This window comes from Anas platyrhynchos, chromosome 4 (genome assembly GCF_047663525.1).
Source record: "Anas platyrhynchos isolate ZD024472 breed Pekin duck chromosome 4, IASCAAS_PekinDuck_T2T, whole genome shotgun sequence".
In the NCBI taxonomy this organism is placed as follows: domain Eukaryota; kingdom Metazoa; phylum Chordata; class Aves; order Anseriformes; family Anatidae; genus Anas; species Anas platyrhynchos.
The window spans coordinates 61,006,504-61,024,572 of record NC_092590.1 but is presented as its reverse complement, the minus strand read 5'-3'; the positions used below and the strand labels follow the sequence as shown (position 1 = coordinate 61,024,572).

General features: G+C 41.5%; 1 protein-coding gene across 4 annotated transcripts in view; it reads right to left on the bottom strand.

Annotated features, from left to right (window-relative positions):
- The window catches only part of CCDC149 (coiled-coil domain containing 149), a 50,131-nt gene extending 32,360 nt beyond the window's left edge, over nucleotides 1–17,771 (bottom strand). For 2 of the 4 annotated variants that reach the window (XM_027457307.3, XM_027457308.3), the window contains exons 1-3: nucleotides 17,586–17,771; nucleotides 9,331–9,492; nucleotides 8,755–8,793 (exon numbers count right to left, since the gene is read on the bottom strand). In XM_027457307.3, coding sequence (XP_027313108.3) covers nucleotides 8,755–8,793; nucleotides 9,331–9,492; nucleotides 17,586–17,633 — 249 coding nt within the window. In that variant the 5' untranslated portion in view covers nucleotides 17,634–17,771. The remainder of the gene's footprint in view (nucleotides 1–8,754; nucleotides 8,794–9,330; nucleotides 9,493–17,585) is intronic. The other 2 variants (XM_027457309.3, XM_027457310.3) reach the window with 2 other exon arrangements.
- Between the last annotated feature and the right edge of the window lie 298 nt (nucleotides 17,772–18,069).

The following is an 18,069-nucleotide window of genomic DNA, read 5'->3' as shown; positions in this document are numbered from 1 at the left end:
ACAGTATTTATATAAAGTTGCCAAAATTATAGTTTTAAACTTACATATAATTAGACAAATGGTGTAGCTGAGAAATAATTATGATCTGATTAGATTCTCTCATAGTGTTTAAAGCAGAGTGCTATCCAGTAAGGCAGATGCCAGGCAGAGTCCCCGTCCCTGTGTGGAGCTGTACCATGGATATCCAGCGGCACAAAATTTCAGACATGGTGTGACTTGTGGTGTTAGGCAGTAAGGAACCCTCAGCAAAAAGGCATGAAAGCTAGAAATTAATTCACTCAGAGAAGAAACGAACAAAAAGCCCCCCAGGTAAGTCAGAAGTTACCACTCACACTATCTTACTAAGTCGTAAGATGAGAAGTCTGGTCTATACTTTTACAATTAAATTCCATCAGCTTGATCACTAACCAAAAAATAAGCACTACCTTCGTTTCCAATCTATGATATCTGAAAAAGAACAAATACTACAAATAAATGCATTATATTTGCCCCTAAAACTATCTCAGAAATACACAAATATTGACTCAGCACAGGAAAAGCATATCAAAATGACATCTCTTCTAAGAGCATTACAATAATCAAGGTGGCTAACACACAGTCTCTCCAGACATTTCCTATGGTCACGTAGGTATGTCATCCGGTGCCATAAACCTGAAGGGTATAAAAAAATTGGAAAAAGAATTTTCAGCTCTTCGAAGCATGACTTGGTAAAGCCCCATGAGGCTGTATTTCTAGGTTAACCTTACACACAGTCCCTGGGTTTGAGGCCAATGCATCAGCTGACTGTTCCCTGTTCTCTCTTAATACCTGCCGTTCACTTTTATTGCCCCTACTTGCTGTTCTCCTATTTCTGCTCCCTCATTTCTCCATTTTGATCTCTTTTTCTTTTGCAGTCCTGCTTTCCTACCCTGTCATTCTCACTTGACAGTCTCATAGGATGTGTTTGTGGAGCTTTCTCTTTAAAGCCCATACACTATCAAACCAACAAGGTTCTGACAGCCACTGCAATCTGTTTGTTTACTGAATACTATTTCCACGTCTTGTTTTGTATTTGAGACAACTGTTGGCATGACTATGGCTAGGCATGCATCCAACCAATTGCAGGATCAGACTACTGAACTACAATCAACTGGAACTTTCATACATCGGTACATGAAGAAGCTGGCTCCAAACTCCAACTGGACTAAATGAGGTGATGGTTTCGAACTTCTGGACAGGAAAAATAACTCAAGCAACTGATGCTTCCTATTAGAGTCACTGTTTCAAGCCTGATTCACTGCTACAGTGTCTTCTTCAGGTGGTCTGAGATCAAAGGCTCAGAAGAAAGTAACCTTCCCACAATTCTGGAAGAGATTAAAGCATCTTTTGAATTACTGATAAACCTAAAGACTACAAATAAAGTAACTTGGGAAAAGACTGTAATAGCAAAAACTGTGAATATCCAAAAACTGCAGGGCCAAAATTACCTGCCTGTCATTTTGTTTTCAAGACAGCAACCACCTAAGCAATGTGAACAGTTCCTCAAGTGTGCTTTGGAAGAATTAATTTTTTTCCACACGTGAAACAAATGAGTAACAGTCATTTATAGACAGACTGAACCAAGGAGCTTCACAACACATTCAGTCAGTGGTTCTGAGAGGTACTTCTTAATGGCTGTTTAAAAGAAATAAAACAAAACCCCCATGTTTGCAGGAAATTGCATTTAAGCTGAAGTATCTCTGGCTAATGCTGGATGCAATTTACTTTGAAGAAAGCTTACTTTCAATCAAGGCCATCCAACAACCAGACTGAGCTCGTTGAAAGGAACACTATTTGCACAATCCTCTCCAAAAACCTTCCATTTATAAAGTCCTTTTTTATGATGAATCTGAACAACTCCTAACAGTGCAGCAGCACATGTAATTTCAACACCTGGGAAGAACTCAGCCTCACTAATCAGTGCTTACAGCTACAGCGCCAGGATTCCAGCAGTCTGCAGTCAAAATCTGGCTCCCAGTAACTGCAGAAATGCATTACCATGCCTATACTAAATCGTCCTGCTCAGATTTATTTCCTTTAAAACCATTTCTCTGGGATTGCAATTCTACGCTGAATTTTATTTGTCAGTCACATAAATGACTGAACGGGACAAAAACCTCTATACTCGAGACAGGGATTTTGGAAGAAACTTTAAAATGGAGAGTTTTAGCCACCAAAATAAACCAGCCTCATTTAAGTATGCTAAGAGCATTACAATGAGCTAAGTATAGCCGTGCTCCTTAATGCAAAGCTTCGAGTCGACTTCTGCTCCACCAAAGCAGCCGAGCGATGTCACAGAGGCAGCCTCCAGCAATTACTCATTTCCCTGGCTTGGAGGTCCCATACAACATGTAATTTAGATTGTTCCCAGTTTTAAAGGTTTTGGCAAGACCTCATTAAAGCTCGCGGTTAAAAGTAGATAGAAGGAGAAATATTTGACTCTCAGGTGCTCTGCTGGGCTTAGGGGAGCCGGCCAAGAAGATACTTTGAGCGACACCTGGGCTTGGTAGCACGGCTTTGGCGCATACAAGCAAACACACCATATGGCAGAGAGATGATAAAGCGAACAATGGAGGACTGGCTTCGGGAACCTCTAAGCGTGTATTTTTTGAAGAAAGGGGAGAAATCTATGCAAGGAGAAAGGTGATTCATTTTTCCACCAGGCAACTTCTCAATATTCACAGACCAAACGCCGAATTCACTTAGAAATTCGAGACAAGTCACTTCAGCAGACAATAAAGTTCCTTTCATTTACCTGCGCAGCACAGAACAATTCTCAGAAAACTAGTCAAATTCAGCTCTCTGTATTCAGTTTCTCCAGCAGTTTCTTTTGATTCTAGGTGAAAACTTAAGAAGACTCCTTTGACTGCCAGAGACTTCACTTCTTTCACTCATACTACTCAAAGCTTCATCTTCAGGTGACGCAGAGAGATTTCTCACCTGGGGCTGAAGGCAGGGAAAGATGCAGAGGTCTGTACCCTTCTGCTGCCTCATCTTTTCTTGCCTCTGCAACAGTCCAAAACAGCGGGAACTGTCCGTGTCTCCTGCCTTCTCTCAACACAACCATTTGTAATAGTAATTACCAGATAGTGCTTCATTCAAGCGTATCGGAGAATCTCTCCAGAGCTCTGTCCACCTCTGGAGACTTTCAGTTTATGGCATTCCTGAACCTCTGCAGCATGACAAGCAATTTCTTTTAGATGCCTGCCACAGGAAGCTTGCCTGCATGACCTGAGCACAGTCCAACCCCCACTGCCACACTAGATATTAGAAACTGTGCCCACGTTGCTTTTTCTTTCAACCAAAAGCAGAGAGGCCACTGGCAAAGATCCCGGTGGATGCTAGGAAGAACGGAGAAAAAGGATTGACGTGGGAGTGCCCAGTGGGAAGCACCTGCCTTCACTAGGTAGGGAAATACAAAAGCAACATAAATCAGGACAGACCAGAGGGCAAAAGATTCAATTGTTCAGTGGGGTGGGATCACAGACCTGACCCTTTCCACTTAAGACTTTGTTAAAATGCTCAAGAACGTTTCTGGGACAGAAGGTTGAGGAGAGACTTATTTTAGCTGTGCATGAACATCTCAAACTACTGCCGAAAATACCTGTATTTATTTATTAACCGGAGTCTGTAAATAGCTGTCAGACAGCAACAGATCTTTGCTCACCACTGACCCACAGAATTTGAACTGATGACCCAAAAAGAAAAAATATAAATAAAACGTAACTCCAAATAGTCTCTGGCTTTATGCACTACCCTTGAATTTGGCTCCCTTAACTATTTTGCAGATCTAGCCACACATTCACAGTGTTATTTTTCTTCACACCACTTTAAAAATGATGGATAGTAACACATTCTTTAATATACTTCTCAATTCTCTTGCACATAAATCTTATCTGACATTTAAAAAAAAAAAAAAAAAGGACTTTCTGCCTTTAGACACTGTGATACTGTCTGAAAAAGTAATTTGGAATGGGGAGAAAGGGGAAACTTCAAATGTACCTCTACAGTTAAAATTTATTTTTAAATAAAAACAGGCATTTCTGAGCTGCAGTTTACAGTGTTTCTTTTAGCCACATCTTCAAACAAAGAACACCGAATTATAGGGCAGATGGAAAAAAAAAAGTTTGATGAAACATTCAGCACACTTGCTGGGTGCGACTGATAGTAAATTTAATTGTGGTTTCTCCTGCAATGTTTTCATAGGATTGCAGTGGCTGAATTAATACAGAAAAAACTGCTTTGCTTACCAACTAGCACTGCTGACTCCAAGGCAGAAGAGATGACCCCTCCTAGCACTACAGGTTCCTTACTATAAAAAGCAAAAATTATTCCTCTTGTTAGGTTGAACAACTATGTACAGCAGACTTCTAAAATTACAGTCCTGGGCATATTAAACAAAACGCACTTAAAACGGGTCAGTGAGTTTGGCCAGGTACTCCTTGTTCACCCATGCAGGCCTCCTGGAATTTTGCCTGACTTCCTCTTTGTTAGGATGCCTCACTTTTGAGCTGGGAGGAGGTGATCCTCATGTACTAGCCAGCTTTGTTGGGCCCCTCTTATATCTGCGGGGCAGCTTGGGCCCCGCAGATACCATGAGAAGTTAGTTGGCAGCAATTCCTTCAATGTGGAGGTTCCATAAAGTACTTCAGTCTCTCCGTACTTCATACAGCAGAGTTCTGCATCAGGTCTTTGTTGTTGTTGTTGACAGCAGATGAATGTATTCAAAGAGAAATTATTAAATTTGGCTTATACAAAGACTCCTACACTAGGACAGGAAATTGTTTCATAGAATCACAGAATGGCTTAGGTTGGCAGGGTCCTCATAGATCACCCAGTTCCAACCCCCTACCATGGACAGCACCACCACGTGCTAGGTCAGGCTGCTCAGGGCCTCGTCTAACCTGGTCTCGAACACCTCAGGAGCTTGTTTAACAGAAATAGCTGCTTGGAGACTTTAGGGACAAGTTAAACTATGTTATAACGCCAAAAAAAAAATCTCTTCAACATACTGTATGCTGTGACTGATTAACAGAATATTTATCAAGAGTATTCAGGTGCACGGGTGCGGACTAGCATCCCTACTCCACCAATACATTTCCACCATCCATATTCCACCAATAGGTAAGACACAGCAACCAGAGAACAGTTTGTTTTAAGCACAGCACTCAGAATTTTGAAGAGGGCCTGTCACATCTGCTAGAATCAGCATTTCATCTCTCCTAGCCTCTTGTTTACTGCAGAATCTACATGTTGAAGAGCAACAGTGTCATTTCACAAAACATAATTCACAGCGTGGCCAAGAAATTCTGAATTTTGCATACTGTCACCTGTTCCTGTCAATGGGATGCCAAATTTCAACATGCAGAAACCAAAAATCTCTCCAGTGACGATGCTCTCGCATTTTGAAATCCATGGGAATGTTGTTCTCTGAAGTGTCGCAAGAGCAAAGGATCTCACTGGTTTTTGTCTGCTGCCTCACACTACAGCAGTCAGACACGCACCTACAAACCCGAGTGAAGCGCACAGGTCTCAACTTGGCACATGCATAATGTTCTTCGTCTCCAAACCCTCCGAACAAAAGAGGAAATCACATTAATCTTCACAGCACCCGTGTGAGATAAATACAAAATGATTGCTTACCCTGTACTGTGCTTTATCTGAAGATTTTATCTCACAGGACTCTGAATGCAGCTTTTGTGCCCCAGCACAAGGCTAGCAAAACTTCCTGAATCCATTAATTAACAAATAGCCACACTAGTCATTTTTTTCTGATGATGTCAAAAACAGTCATAAAGTAATCCCTGAAGCTTGTTTCGAAACTGAGCTGTGACAACTGAGTGTATTAAGCTGGAAGCTGGCAGCAGAAGTGAAAAGGATGGAGATGGGTCCATTTGCAGCATGTCACAACATATTGCCACCTGCGACCTCCAGCCTTTCGGATGTTCTGCCTGCCCCCAAATGCCACGCTCATGAATTTACAGAAGCCAAGCTGTCTGACCAAAGGCTCAGTGAGTGGTTAACGTGCTCCCGTGATGTCAATGATGGCTGAAGCAGTCAGAGTCTTGGCTTCGCTGAATCACCTTCGTACAACTCTGGGTACTTCTAACAGAGTCAAGGGCCATGACTTCCAGGAAAGAGTTCCTGATGAGACTTTTAGTCTGACAAACAGATTAAAAAAATAAAGCTGCACAGCAGAGACTGTAGACAGAGCAACATTTTAACACACCTTTCAAAATTGGGAGTGTCTGTTATTTATCATCTCTGGTGAATTCTCACATCAAAATCAACTCTTCGTTACCCTTACCTTCCTGAAACATATCACCACTCCGTTAGTTATCCAACAATTACCCCGCACCTGGCACAACATGACATGCCATTCAGCTGCAGCATTTAATAGCGAGTATTTGGTATAAAAAGAGGCCAGGAAAGCATTTACTGCTCATAGGCTGTGCTAACAATAAAAAAAGCCAAAAAACTATTGCAGGAGATGAGATTACAATAGCACTATTTCTCATTCCTGCTTCTGTTGGCTGGCAGAAGGTGTACACCTAGAGCGATCTTGGATTATGTCAGAGATGTGTACCACCACACGCACAGCTTGGAGAAAGAAAACACTGCAGAGCACTGCACGTTAAGATACCCTCTATATGAAACCAATTCCACACAAACACAGTCTGTAACTGCTTGCTGATTGAAATTGCCCAGTTGCATGACATTTCCATTGAAAAAAAGAAAACTCTGTGTTGTGAAACAGTGAGAGAAGGCACGTTATGGAAGATAACATATTTTAAGAAGTCACAAAGCGTAATGAAGGTGAAAAATGAAGAGATGAAGGACAAGAAATTAGCAAATCCAGCCCACATATTACATTTAGGGCTGTAAATTGCAATTTCAACAATCATTTCTCATTTGTAGTACAGAAATGTAAGGGACAGCAAATTGTTCAGCAGGTCACGTTTTCATCTCATTCCTGACCACAAGAACAGCATGTACGTTTGTGTCACACAAAATTCATTACAGGATCGAGATCTCTGTTTTTATAGAGCGCCTGGGAGGTAACAAATTTCTCTGAGCAGGCAGCTAGGTTTTTGGGCAAAAAGTGGATGGCAAAGTCCAAAAGAGCACGGAGAACTTAACTCCTTCTTAGATAAGAAAAGGCTCTCTAAGAAATGTGTTTACGTGAATAATGGAAAAAATGTTCAAAGCTTTGTTTTATTATGTTTTGATGTACTTCTCAAATTAAAACTACACTCTTCTTCAGAAAGGTTGTCCTAACTACTCCAGATTATATACCTTGTATGCTACAGACAAACTTCAAGGGGCGAAATGAAAACTTATGAAGTGCGCTAACAGCCTGTTAATGTACAGCCTAAAATATTATTGTCCTTGGGGGAGATCTCTACAATGACCCCATTTGAGAACAAGATTTTCTTTCTTTCTCTGTTACTCAGCATGAATGTGTAACTTCCTCACACACACACAAAAAAAAAACGATCATAATAATAAATGACTTTCCAAGCACTTAACACGTTAAGATTTCCCAAAACTTAACGCAACTGCAACTGTGATTTTTGACTAAATTCTGCCAATACTTTAGAAGCAAACCTCACATTTGTTTGTTTTGAAATATGGGAGAGGAATGAGAACAACATGCATGGGATGGCAAATCTCCCTTCCTACTAATCTCTGTAATGATCCATATACTGCATTGCTGGGAGCTTTTTTCATTTCAATTGCATATTCTTCAGCTCCAATTTGAGTAGTCACAATGCACAAACCCTTATCTGGCCATAAACTTTTATTGGAACTCTGCTGAAATAACAGAATTTCAGATAAATTATGTGAAGTAACGAGCAAGTTAAATGATTCTATGCTGAGACACTGACTTCTTGGCAGCTATTTACGTGCATGAAGGTGTTAATGTATTACCTCTCTAAGTTTAGTTTAAAACCACCAAAACTCCAAGCCCCTAAAATGTTAATAAAATAGCAAGAACTACATGCAAACTCCTCGGGAAAGGGTGATCAGTAAAACTTCTGACCCACGTTTGAAGCAGTCCAAGTCTGAGACTTTCAAGACTAGCAATTAAAGTAACAACTTTTGTCCTTTGGGTTCTCCTACCCTCCCTTCTCACACATTTTGCTTTGGGTGCTATTTTTTCTCTAGAAATTAAGATAGTATCAGGCTGTGACAACCAACATCCTGCAGTAGGGACACAGTCTGTGGTTCTCTGGAAAAAAAAAGTGAGTAGGCAAAAAGATTTTCAGGGGAACCATAAAATGCAATTACAGTTTTTCTTACCACTTACAACCCATAGAACCCAAATGACCTGGGAGAGTACCTAATGGAAAACAGTACTCACAACAATAAATTAACAACTATGGGATGCAGACAATGCATTCCCAAACTGCTTCTGAAGTATGAGAGGTTCTGGCACGAATCCATTGTAGGATTCAAAATAAGAAGGATAAACAACAAGATAAAGAATCTCAAGTCTCTGTACACTGACCAATTTCAGTCTTAAGTGAACATAAAAGCAATAGCCATATATTCTAATTAATGATGGTTCAGATACTTCAGAATGAAATATATTTACAAGAAAGCACAAGAAGTCTCAATTCAATACTGGTGTACAGAAATGTTTGCTTTTTACCAGTTTTCATGGTTAATACTTTCAGTTTTGCAAAAAACTTTCATAGCAGAATAATACTGTCAACTGAAAATAAATCCTACCTGTTTCCTCTTTTCAGGGGGAAGGGATGGATCCCCATCCTACAAATAAACAGACATACATTATTGGCAACTTATTTCCAAAGCCAGCATCTATATTAACTTTGCAGATCAAATTTTAAAAACCATGCATTTTAACTTAAAAGTTTTCAAAATTGTTTCTAAACTACTGCATGTTGATTAATACCAGTAATATTAATTCCACGTTAAAAATTTCTCTAAGGCTTAAGATTTGTTTACATTTCTGGAACAGCAGGTCATTACAAATTTACTTTGCATTGTTTTTCATAACGGTACATTAAGTTGCTGTGGAATAATAATGCTGCAGTCAGTTTTTAAATGGAATTATGACTGCAACTAATTTTCGCAGAGCACAAACTGTCTTTCTGTGTCTTATATAACAGCCACTACCTCATCAATGCGGAACAAATGAGTAATAATATGATCAGGACGGTACAACTGCAGGGCTACTGTAAACAAGTACCTAAATGTTTTTTACAGCATGCATTACAGACTGCTTTTGACATTCAGGCTGATTCTTCTCCCCCAGTTACACAGCATTTGTAAAGAACAACCTACAATCAGCTCCCGGTACTTCTTTTTCAAAGACTGGTGTCGTTCCCGCAACTGATTGGCCATGAGCTGGTACTGGTCTCTTTCCTGTTGACAAGTGTCCAGCTCTTTGGAAAGGATTAGCAATGCCTCCTTTTTACTTTCGAGCTTCCTCTTGCACACCAGATACTGCAGAAGAGGAAAAAGAAATAAAATAACTGTAGCAAGCCATTTGTACTGGATTCAACACTCTGAAGCTTTTCTCTGAGAAGACCGAAGACGATTCTCTGCAGGGGATCAAACTCTGTCACAAGTCTTCTTAGCTTATTGTTAATAACCACAGAAAAGAAATGTATTGTTTCAGAATCCTGAAATCCACTTGCAAGGCCACATGCTCTCCTAACTACTGTGCATTAGAAAACTCATCAGTTCACATTTCTCTTCTTTTGCCTCATATAACAGTATGAAAATTTCTAGTTGTCTCCACAATACAGCTCTGCTACTAACAGGCACTTCTCACCCAATCCTCCCTTCCCTCCCCATTGCCAGCAATATCCTCCGGGCTCAGTCTCCCTCCCAGGTAGTGCAAGACAGCCATGTCATGGTAGAAAAGGTGGCGTGAGTGGCAACTGAAATGTACCTGAATCAATTATAGTGTGATACCCTATAGGCACAGACAAAAGAAATGACTTCAGTCCCTTGGTGTGCTGTGATACTATACATGCTTGTTGAGCCGAAAGGATGTTAAAAATGCAGGAATATTGCAAGTGTGTGAAGGGAGAGGGAAGACAGAAGTGAGCCTTCCCCTCCTGTCACCGCCTCTTATGTGCAGGGCTCATGCACAAAGAGAAGCAGAGCTTGCAAATCTTAGCTCTTCTGCATTAGTCTGATCTGCTTCGCTGCCCTTCCCTATTGAGAGGAAGAGAGAGTAATGTCGACATCACCCTTTCCTGCAGTGGCTGAATTTTACCTATCAGAAGTTTCAAGTAACTTTTTTCACTTAACGTGGTGTTCAATCAGCAGATTCTTCTCACCCATCACCTGACACTTCTCATTCTATGTATCTATATCTATTTCTGATGTTACGCACATGAGATGTGGCACTAAATACTTTCTCAATGTGCTCCGCAAGAGACCAAATATCACAGCACTCATGAAAACAATTTATAGTTTCATTATGTACTCTGACAAGAATACTTTGTCATTATGGGCTCTTGCACAAAGCAAGAGCATCAGCACTTCCATACTGTTCGAGTCAATGCCGTTCTTCGGGACAAAAATCATCACTCGTATGTACCACTTGGCTTGGAACCGGCTTTGTTAACCTCAATTTCAAGTAAACGAGAAAGGGAAAAGGGAGTTTGGTGTAGTAGTACAGCCAACATTTTCCCCAAATGGTAAATGCTTACTTGCAAAAAAGCCAGAAGGGGATGCAAAAAGCAATTCCAAGAAGGATTTGAACTCTCAAAAGGACACTTCCACCTTGGATTAATTTTATTTCTGGCACTACTGAAGTTGAAAACCTGCCATAAATTTACTGGATTATGATGCCTTGGCATCAACTTTACAAAGGCAGCTGTACCTATGTACTTATGTCCTTACTGATACCTTACACAAATGTCAAGTCCCCTGATAAAACACTGAAAGGCATCGGAAGCTAAACTTTAATATTGTCAGCAAGAGATTATAGTGACATGGTAAACTACTCTAAACTTGATAAAATCATTCTTTCACTTACAGTGAAATATTTGTCTCTGACAATCCATTTCCTTTTTTTCCCTGTTTCATCTCATGCCTTATTCCACTGCAAAACATGCCTTCACTAAACTCTTTTTAAATACAAACGATCTGGCACATTAATTACAGACAAAACGGAGTAAAAGCAACCCCCCATCACTTCAAACCAACCCAAATAACCAGGCCCACTCCTTTGACCACCAGCCAAAGGAGCCAAGGCCTCGCTGGGGCACAGCGGGAGGGGAGCGGGGCAAATGCCTGAGCCCAGGAGAGGCGCAGCTTGGGCAGGTGCCATGCCACAAAATGGCGGCCTGTGAAATGGCGCCATGCCACAAAATGGCGCCATGCCACAAAATGGCACGCAGCTGCCAGAAGCTGTGAAGAAGTCAACAACAAAAAAAAAACACCTTACCAGGCAGGAAACGCAGACCTGGCTCTACACAAAACCGTGGACTTTCCCAAATAAATGGGATGAAAACAGTAATAATGGAGAGCAATTGGTTTCCACAGATTTATGGTACAAGAAAGGATAGTCACGGCATTCTTGTGGGATTTGATTATTCAGCAGAGCTATGTTTCCAATTACCATTTCTGGAGGAAAAACAAATTATACAAAGAGACACCTCAAAGAGTTTATTCAATATATTGTTAAACAAACAAACAAGGTATGAATAATGTCCACAAGTTTACTTAGCCACTGTATACCAGGAAAGGACTATACACAGGAAAATACCTGAGTCCCACCAACAACCTCCCATACAGGAACAAATGAGTGCAGCAAAGTTGGTATACTGTCCAAAGGAACATAGGAGTTTAATAGTTTTTTGTGGTTTTTTTTTGGAGCAATACAAGCAGTAAGGAAAAATTTCCAATGTAGTCTGAGAAAAGTTATTCAAGAGATGCTTCTGGCATTCATACAGAGGTTTCTTCCTCTGCACTTGAAGAAAAAAGGCTACATCTCACATAATGCCTATCAGTGAGACAAACAAGTGGATTCTGTTATCTACTGTAAGAATATGATATATTCTTATTATTTTTGTTTCTTTTCAATTGACGTTTCAAAAGAATCTTTGAATTCAAAAAACAAAGTTAAACAAGAACCAGCTACTATGCCTGCAATCTAAAAGCTACTACATACAACTTTTCATATCTGCCTAGTGACTTTTATCTACCAATTCACTGTTATCTGCAATAAAGGAAATTATAATTGCTACAAGGAAGATCATAATAATTAAAGGAATATATATGACACCCTACATTACTGCCTGAACTGCTTTACAGCCAGATAACTACTTTAGTGAAACTGAGTAAAAAGAGACTGACATTACAGGAGAGTGGAACTGTTCCAAGGTGACCCTCTACATCAAACACTTACTATTTGTCCATTGCTATTTTTAGAGACAAATCTGGATAGATCTCATTAACGACGCCATAGACATGGTCTAATAATCAGATGAAGCTGGAACACTGTCAAGGTTTTAGACTTTCTTTTTTTAAACCAACAAACACACCAAATTCCTATCACAAAATAGTTTATTTTAACTTTGTACAAATTACTGGCTTATACTTGCCTATTTTATGGCAATCAGTGCCAAGGAGGAAAATACCTAATTTCCTGAGGCTAAAAGTAAAGATATTTTCTCCAAGTTCTGCTTTGAAATCAGTGTGGCTCATACCTTGTATTCTCTTAATAACCCAGGACTTGGTGTCCTCCCAAATGACGACGGGCCACCAAGCTGTATGTGGACCTGGAAACCCATCATCCACCACATTCTCAAAGAAACTGAATTCGATTCAATGTCTTTTGGACAAGAGATCCTACTACTTTTTAACTGCCTCAAATGTCATCAAATTTCTTCTCACTGCAATCTCAGAGGCAATTTTGCAAATAAACTGAAGAGTTTCAAAATGCATTACAATGTCACCATTTGGGGTCTTTGCTGACCATGTTTCAGTGAAGTTGCTTCCCTTGACTTCAGGTTTAAGTCTTCAATTTATCTGGAAGAGGCAAGCACTCAAACTCAGAGCGATACACAATTACTGGCCATTTGCATGCCATCTCATGTTTTATCTCAAATAAATTCTGAAACAATTCCATTTCTTTGGTTTTCCCACATAGTACCAACACTGCCTTTTCTACAGCCCAGCGTTTCCTTCACTCGCTACTCCGTAACTGTTAAAAACACAAACAAGGATGGCATCACTCACTGAAATAAATATAAGCTGCTTCCCTGGAACAGCAGATCTTATCCTGGTGCCAATATTACACCACAACATCTTCACTGATTATTTAAGATTCACCACCAAGCCAACTGATTTGATTATTCAGAACTATTTCACAGTGTGGCCCAGCCCTTAAGTTTATACACTAGATTTACGTTACTGATTTCTGCGTGTCTGTTCCTCAGCATCCTTATGGCTATCATACTCCAATCTGCAACATGGACACATGAGAAGCAAATGCTTGTTTTGTTGCCTAGAAGTCCAGCATGCAGGTCTCTGGCGCCTCTCCCATAGTTTCCAAGAACTTTGGAGAGCAGTAAGTCACAGCATCAGCTCCTTTAGCACTCCCACTCCCTTTTCCAAATGACAAAGCCATTATAATGCCAACAGTCACCCAGGGAACTCAGAGCACCCACTCCACTTTGTTCTTGCCTACAGTCGCTGGCATTTGCCTGTATTTTGAAAAACCCTGGGACAAGCGGTCCCAAACCCTGCATGGTCCCCTCAGATAGGCTTGGTTAATTACATTTCTTACCTTGTTTGAAAATTCAGATATGCTGTAATCACGAAAATCTCACTAATTTTCCTTCCTTTTCTCTAAAGTTCATATTAAAAAAATGTGCACAAATGGCAAAGGTGTGTTCTGCCAATTACAAACAGGTTAGGTTTCTCATTCTCATTTTATTCACAATTCATGTCTGGAGCATGTGGTTAATTCAGCTAGAACTACTGCTCAATAGCTGCACGTTAGATAAATCATCCCCCCAAACGCTTTCTCCAAGTTTTAACTTGCCAATTACTATGGAAGGGAGCTTGAGAGCACATCCGTATCATTTCTCCCTACAGTGCCCAAGACCACACACAGTTAATAATCAAGAAATAGCCTCCTGAGAATAACAAATTAAATGGAGACTAAATTTCTTCCAAGTAATTTTAGGAAACATAGTCATATATGAGTAGCTGCAAATAGCATACAGTAAATGCTATATTATGTGGGAGGTGACAAGGAAAGTGAAGCGTTTTGACATTGGATTTAATTCTAAAAATTGCCAAATCCGAGGGAGAAGCCAGCAGAAAGAACGGAGAACAGCCACTCTAGTCTATGGGTTTCCTAGGAAACCTTCCTGCTTCCAGTGGAAAACACTGCCAGAAGTACACGTTCTCCAAGCAGTATTAAATTAGGGTTGGTGCCAACTCGCAGCGAAGTTAATGGAAGAACAGTCACTGACTTCAGTAGAAAGGAGACTGAACTCATCGAAGTCATCTCCCTAAAGCAAGGACGGAGGTGGTCTTGCACACCATGCAAAAGTAGTTTTTCCCTACCACACATGGTCTTCTGGTGCTGTTCAACTCAGCCTACCACCCCAGGATCACGCTGCCACTTACTGATTTCCCAGTCACTAGTTCTGTCACCATCCTTAGGTCATAAGATTCCGAGGGGGATTATACAGAATTCAGGCAAAAACTGAAATCCCACCCTTTTCCAGAACAGAAAACACAGAACTGGAAGCTTCTACAACCCCTCAAAACAGAACTACCTCAACTACCCTCAAACAACACTCACATATCGTAGTTTTCATTCCTATTAACGGCATTTAGTTACACTTCATCTCTTCAACACAGGCAAGAAAATGGAGCCAGGAAGGAATTGACTCACACCAGTTGTATAAATTCACAGCTTATCATAGCCATAAATAAGCAAGTCAGGCTAAAAAGTAAATATGTGTACTGACATTTATAAACACTTAAAAGCAAACAAACAAAACTCTACAGCCAAAATTTTGGCGACAAAATTATTTTCAATAATTCTGTTCTCTTCAGTGAAGAGTGCCACACAACCACCTTATAATATTTTCTTTCTAGCAGTACACGTAGCAAAGCAGCTAATATCTGTAATATTGTCCTTTTTTCGTCCTCTTCCAGGTGGGAGAGGTATCTTGTTTGCATCAAGGATTTTATCTTTTTTTTTGTTTATTATTTTAAAAAACACATTCAAATGGATGGGCCCTACTCTTGGGATAGTATTTTGAGACTTACAAAATCATTTGTTTCTGAAGGATTTAGGCCACCATCTCGGTGGTGGCCTAAGGAAGTTCTTGCCATGGCTCAGTTTCATTCATGTCAAACAAACAATTAATAACTAGTTAGTTAATAACAGTTAATATCCTACTGCCTTGCACTGGTTTTTAAATATCATAGCTAGGGGCTATGCAGTGATGTAAATGTAAGATAAAAATCTAGACCCCAAGCAAAAATTATGTAGTAATCCAACAGAGTACTTCACTTTTTATATATACTCATCCAAGACAGATACTTGAGCTCATCACAAGAATGGACAAGATCTATGTGGATTCTCAATCCTGAAGCTTGTTCAGTTTGCAAGATTATCAGTGGAAATAATGACTCCTTCTGCTCTCAAATATTTACAAAGTTGGCTTTGTCGCAGTATTACCTTCTACATAACTCTGTTCAGAGTTAGTACACGGTACACGTGGCACAAAGACCGCAGAGAGTACCAGGTGCACTCAAAGCCTGAAAGACTGTGTGATGAGTGGAAATCATACACAAGCAAAAGAACATGCAAGAAGCTGATGATGAGCATAATAAAAGCAGAGAAAGAGATGTTAAAGGGTACAGGGCAAAAGGCACTGAAGTAGAAAAGAAAACAGGAAAAAATAGTAAAACGAACAAATCAAAATAAATGTTGTTTTTTTTCTAATGAAGAATGAGAAACCCAACGACAAAAATATACAGCTGTGTGTACAAGTATTTGTGTATGTATATATATAAGGACAAAAATACATATTACCACTCATCCTAACACCTGCAATACCAGACTTAAACATATTACAGCTGCTTTGACAGGTATTTCAATAGGAACTGGAAATTCATTTCCATACACTCAATTCTCTATATTTGAAAGGTAACAAGGATGTGACCACTGATTTGAATCCACTGGCTTCTGCTCTTTTAGGTCAAGAATTTGAACCCCACTCTGTATTTCACCTGTTCAGCATCCACAATGTGCAAGTGTTTATTTGGATCTATGAAGTCTCTTCCTGTCTATGTTAAGTCTTCTGCTTTGACAGCACTTCAAAATGTTTACTGAAATGTGTAGGGAACAAAACGTAAATTACCTAGTAGACACTGAAACTGAGAGGCCCACATAAGCTCTATACCTTTCCCTGAAATTGCATGCTGAGGAATACAGTAAACTGGAAAAACAAAAGTTACTTCAGAAGTTACAGCCACTTTCTCAGACCTATTACTGTGAAGGTAACTGCTAAGTTGCACAAAGTTAATCACACCAAAGGAAGAGGAAAGAAGAAGAGGGAAGCCCTGGCAGCGCATGCTACAGACTTCATGCAGAATAACAGGCTGCACACCTGCTGTGGGAACATGGAGAAAGGAAGGAAAAATGGAGCATAAATCACTATGCCTCTAATTGTTCCTGAAAATATTTATAAATATTTGCAAGAACGTAGCTGAGCAGCCATTAAACTTCAACACAATCAAGAAATCCCTAAACCAGAAAGTGTTCAAGATCAAGCTTTTAGGTTAAATCATATCGAAAGTCAGAAAGTTCTACAGGAACCCTAGATGAATGACTTTTTAAAGCCAAGATCAGGGACATTTCCCTTGAACGCACCTTGTGAATTGTCTCTGTTTCCCTACCCTTTCCTGCCACGTAACCCTACCCCGCCCACACACAGAACTCCCCTTTGGGAGATGAGATGCCAGGTGCAACACCGCACAAGCAGGACACTGGCAGTGTGCTTTTCACTTTTTTTTTTTTTTCTGGGTTGTTTCGTGTGTTTCAAAGTACCATGCGCATGGAAAGGCTGCAGTTCGTTCTGGGTGCAGAACTTCTGAGAGCTGAGGGCCTGAGGCCACGCTCAGGCAACGCAGCGGAGGCAAAGCCCTCCTGAAATCAGAGGAATTCACCTGTGTAACTCATTACGGGGCTTTTAGCACGGACACAGTGGATACATTTTACAATTTTATTTTCTGAAAGTCCTCCCCTCTCCTGCGGAAGCCCCCGGTCCCCGCAGCACCCCAGTGACAAACCCACCCGCCCCGCTCTGGGGTCAGGTGCGCCAGGCGGGCGAGCCGCGCTGCAGCCGCCTTGTGGGGCCAATTTTGGGGCCACCTTCTGGGGCCGCCCTTTGGGGCCCTCAGCCTCACTGCCGGCCTCCCCTCAGCACACCCGCTGCGGGTCTCGCCCCCAGGGGCCACCTCCCGCCCGCAGCCCGGGGCACGGCTCCCGGAGGGCATCAGGCCGGGCTCCCCGCCTGCCCCCCGGCCCTGCCCGGCCGGCTCACCTCGCTCACCAGCCCCTGCCAGTCGCTCTCGCTGCGCTGGGCGCTCATGGCTCCGGCCGCCGGCTCCTCCCGGCCCGGCCCGCCGCCGAGCAGCCTGCGGGGAGAGGCGGGGCCTGGCGCCGGCCTGCTCGGGCCTGGCCGCGGCCGCCGGGGCTCAGCGGGGCTCCGGGGCCGCCTCCCCGCGGCTGTGGTGCTCCGGCAGGGCACTGCGGGCCCGCCCGGGTCGTGCCACAGCCAGCTGGTGGCACCCCGGAGGTGTTTCTCGCATCCTTACACCCCCCTCCGAGTAACATCCTCTGCCTAAGCACAGCTTCCTCATAAACAACGCTGCACCGGGCAGCCGGGGGTGCCCGCACAGCACCGTGAATAAAGGGATGGGCATCAGGGTCTGTAGGGATTTTAATGTTACATGTGTGCAACCAGCCCCCCGTGAATGGTCCACACGCTCATTGTATACATAAAATCAGACACACAAAGAAAAAAA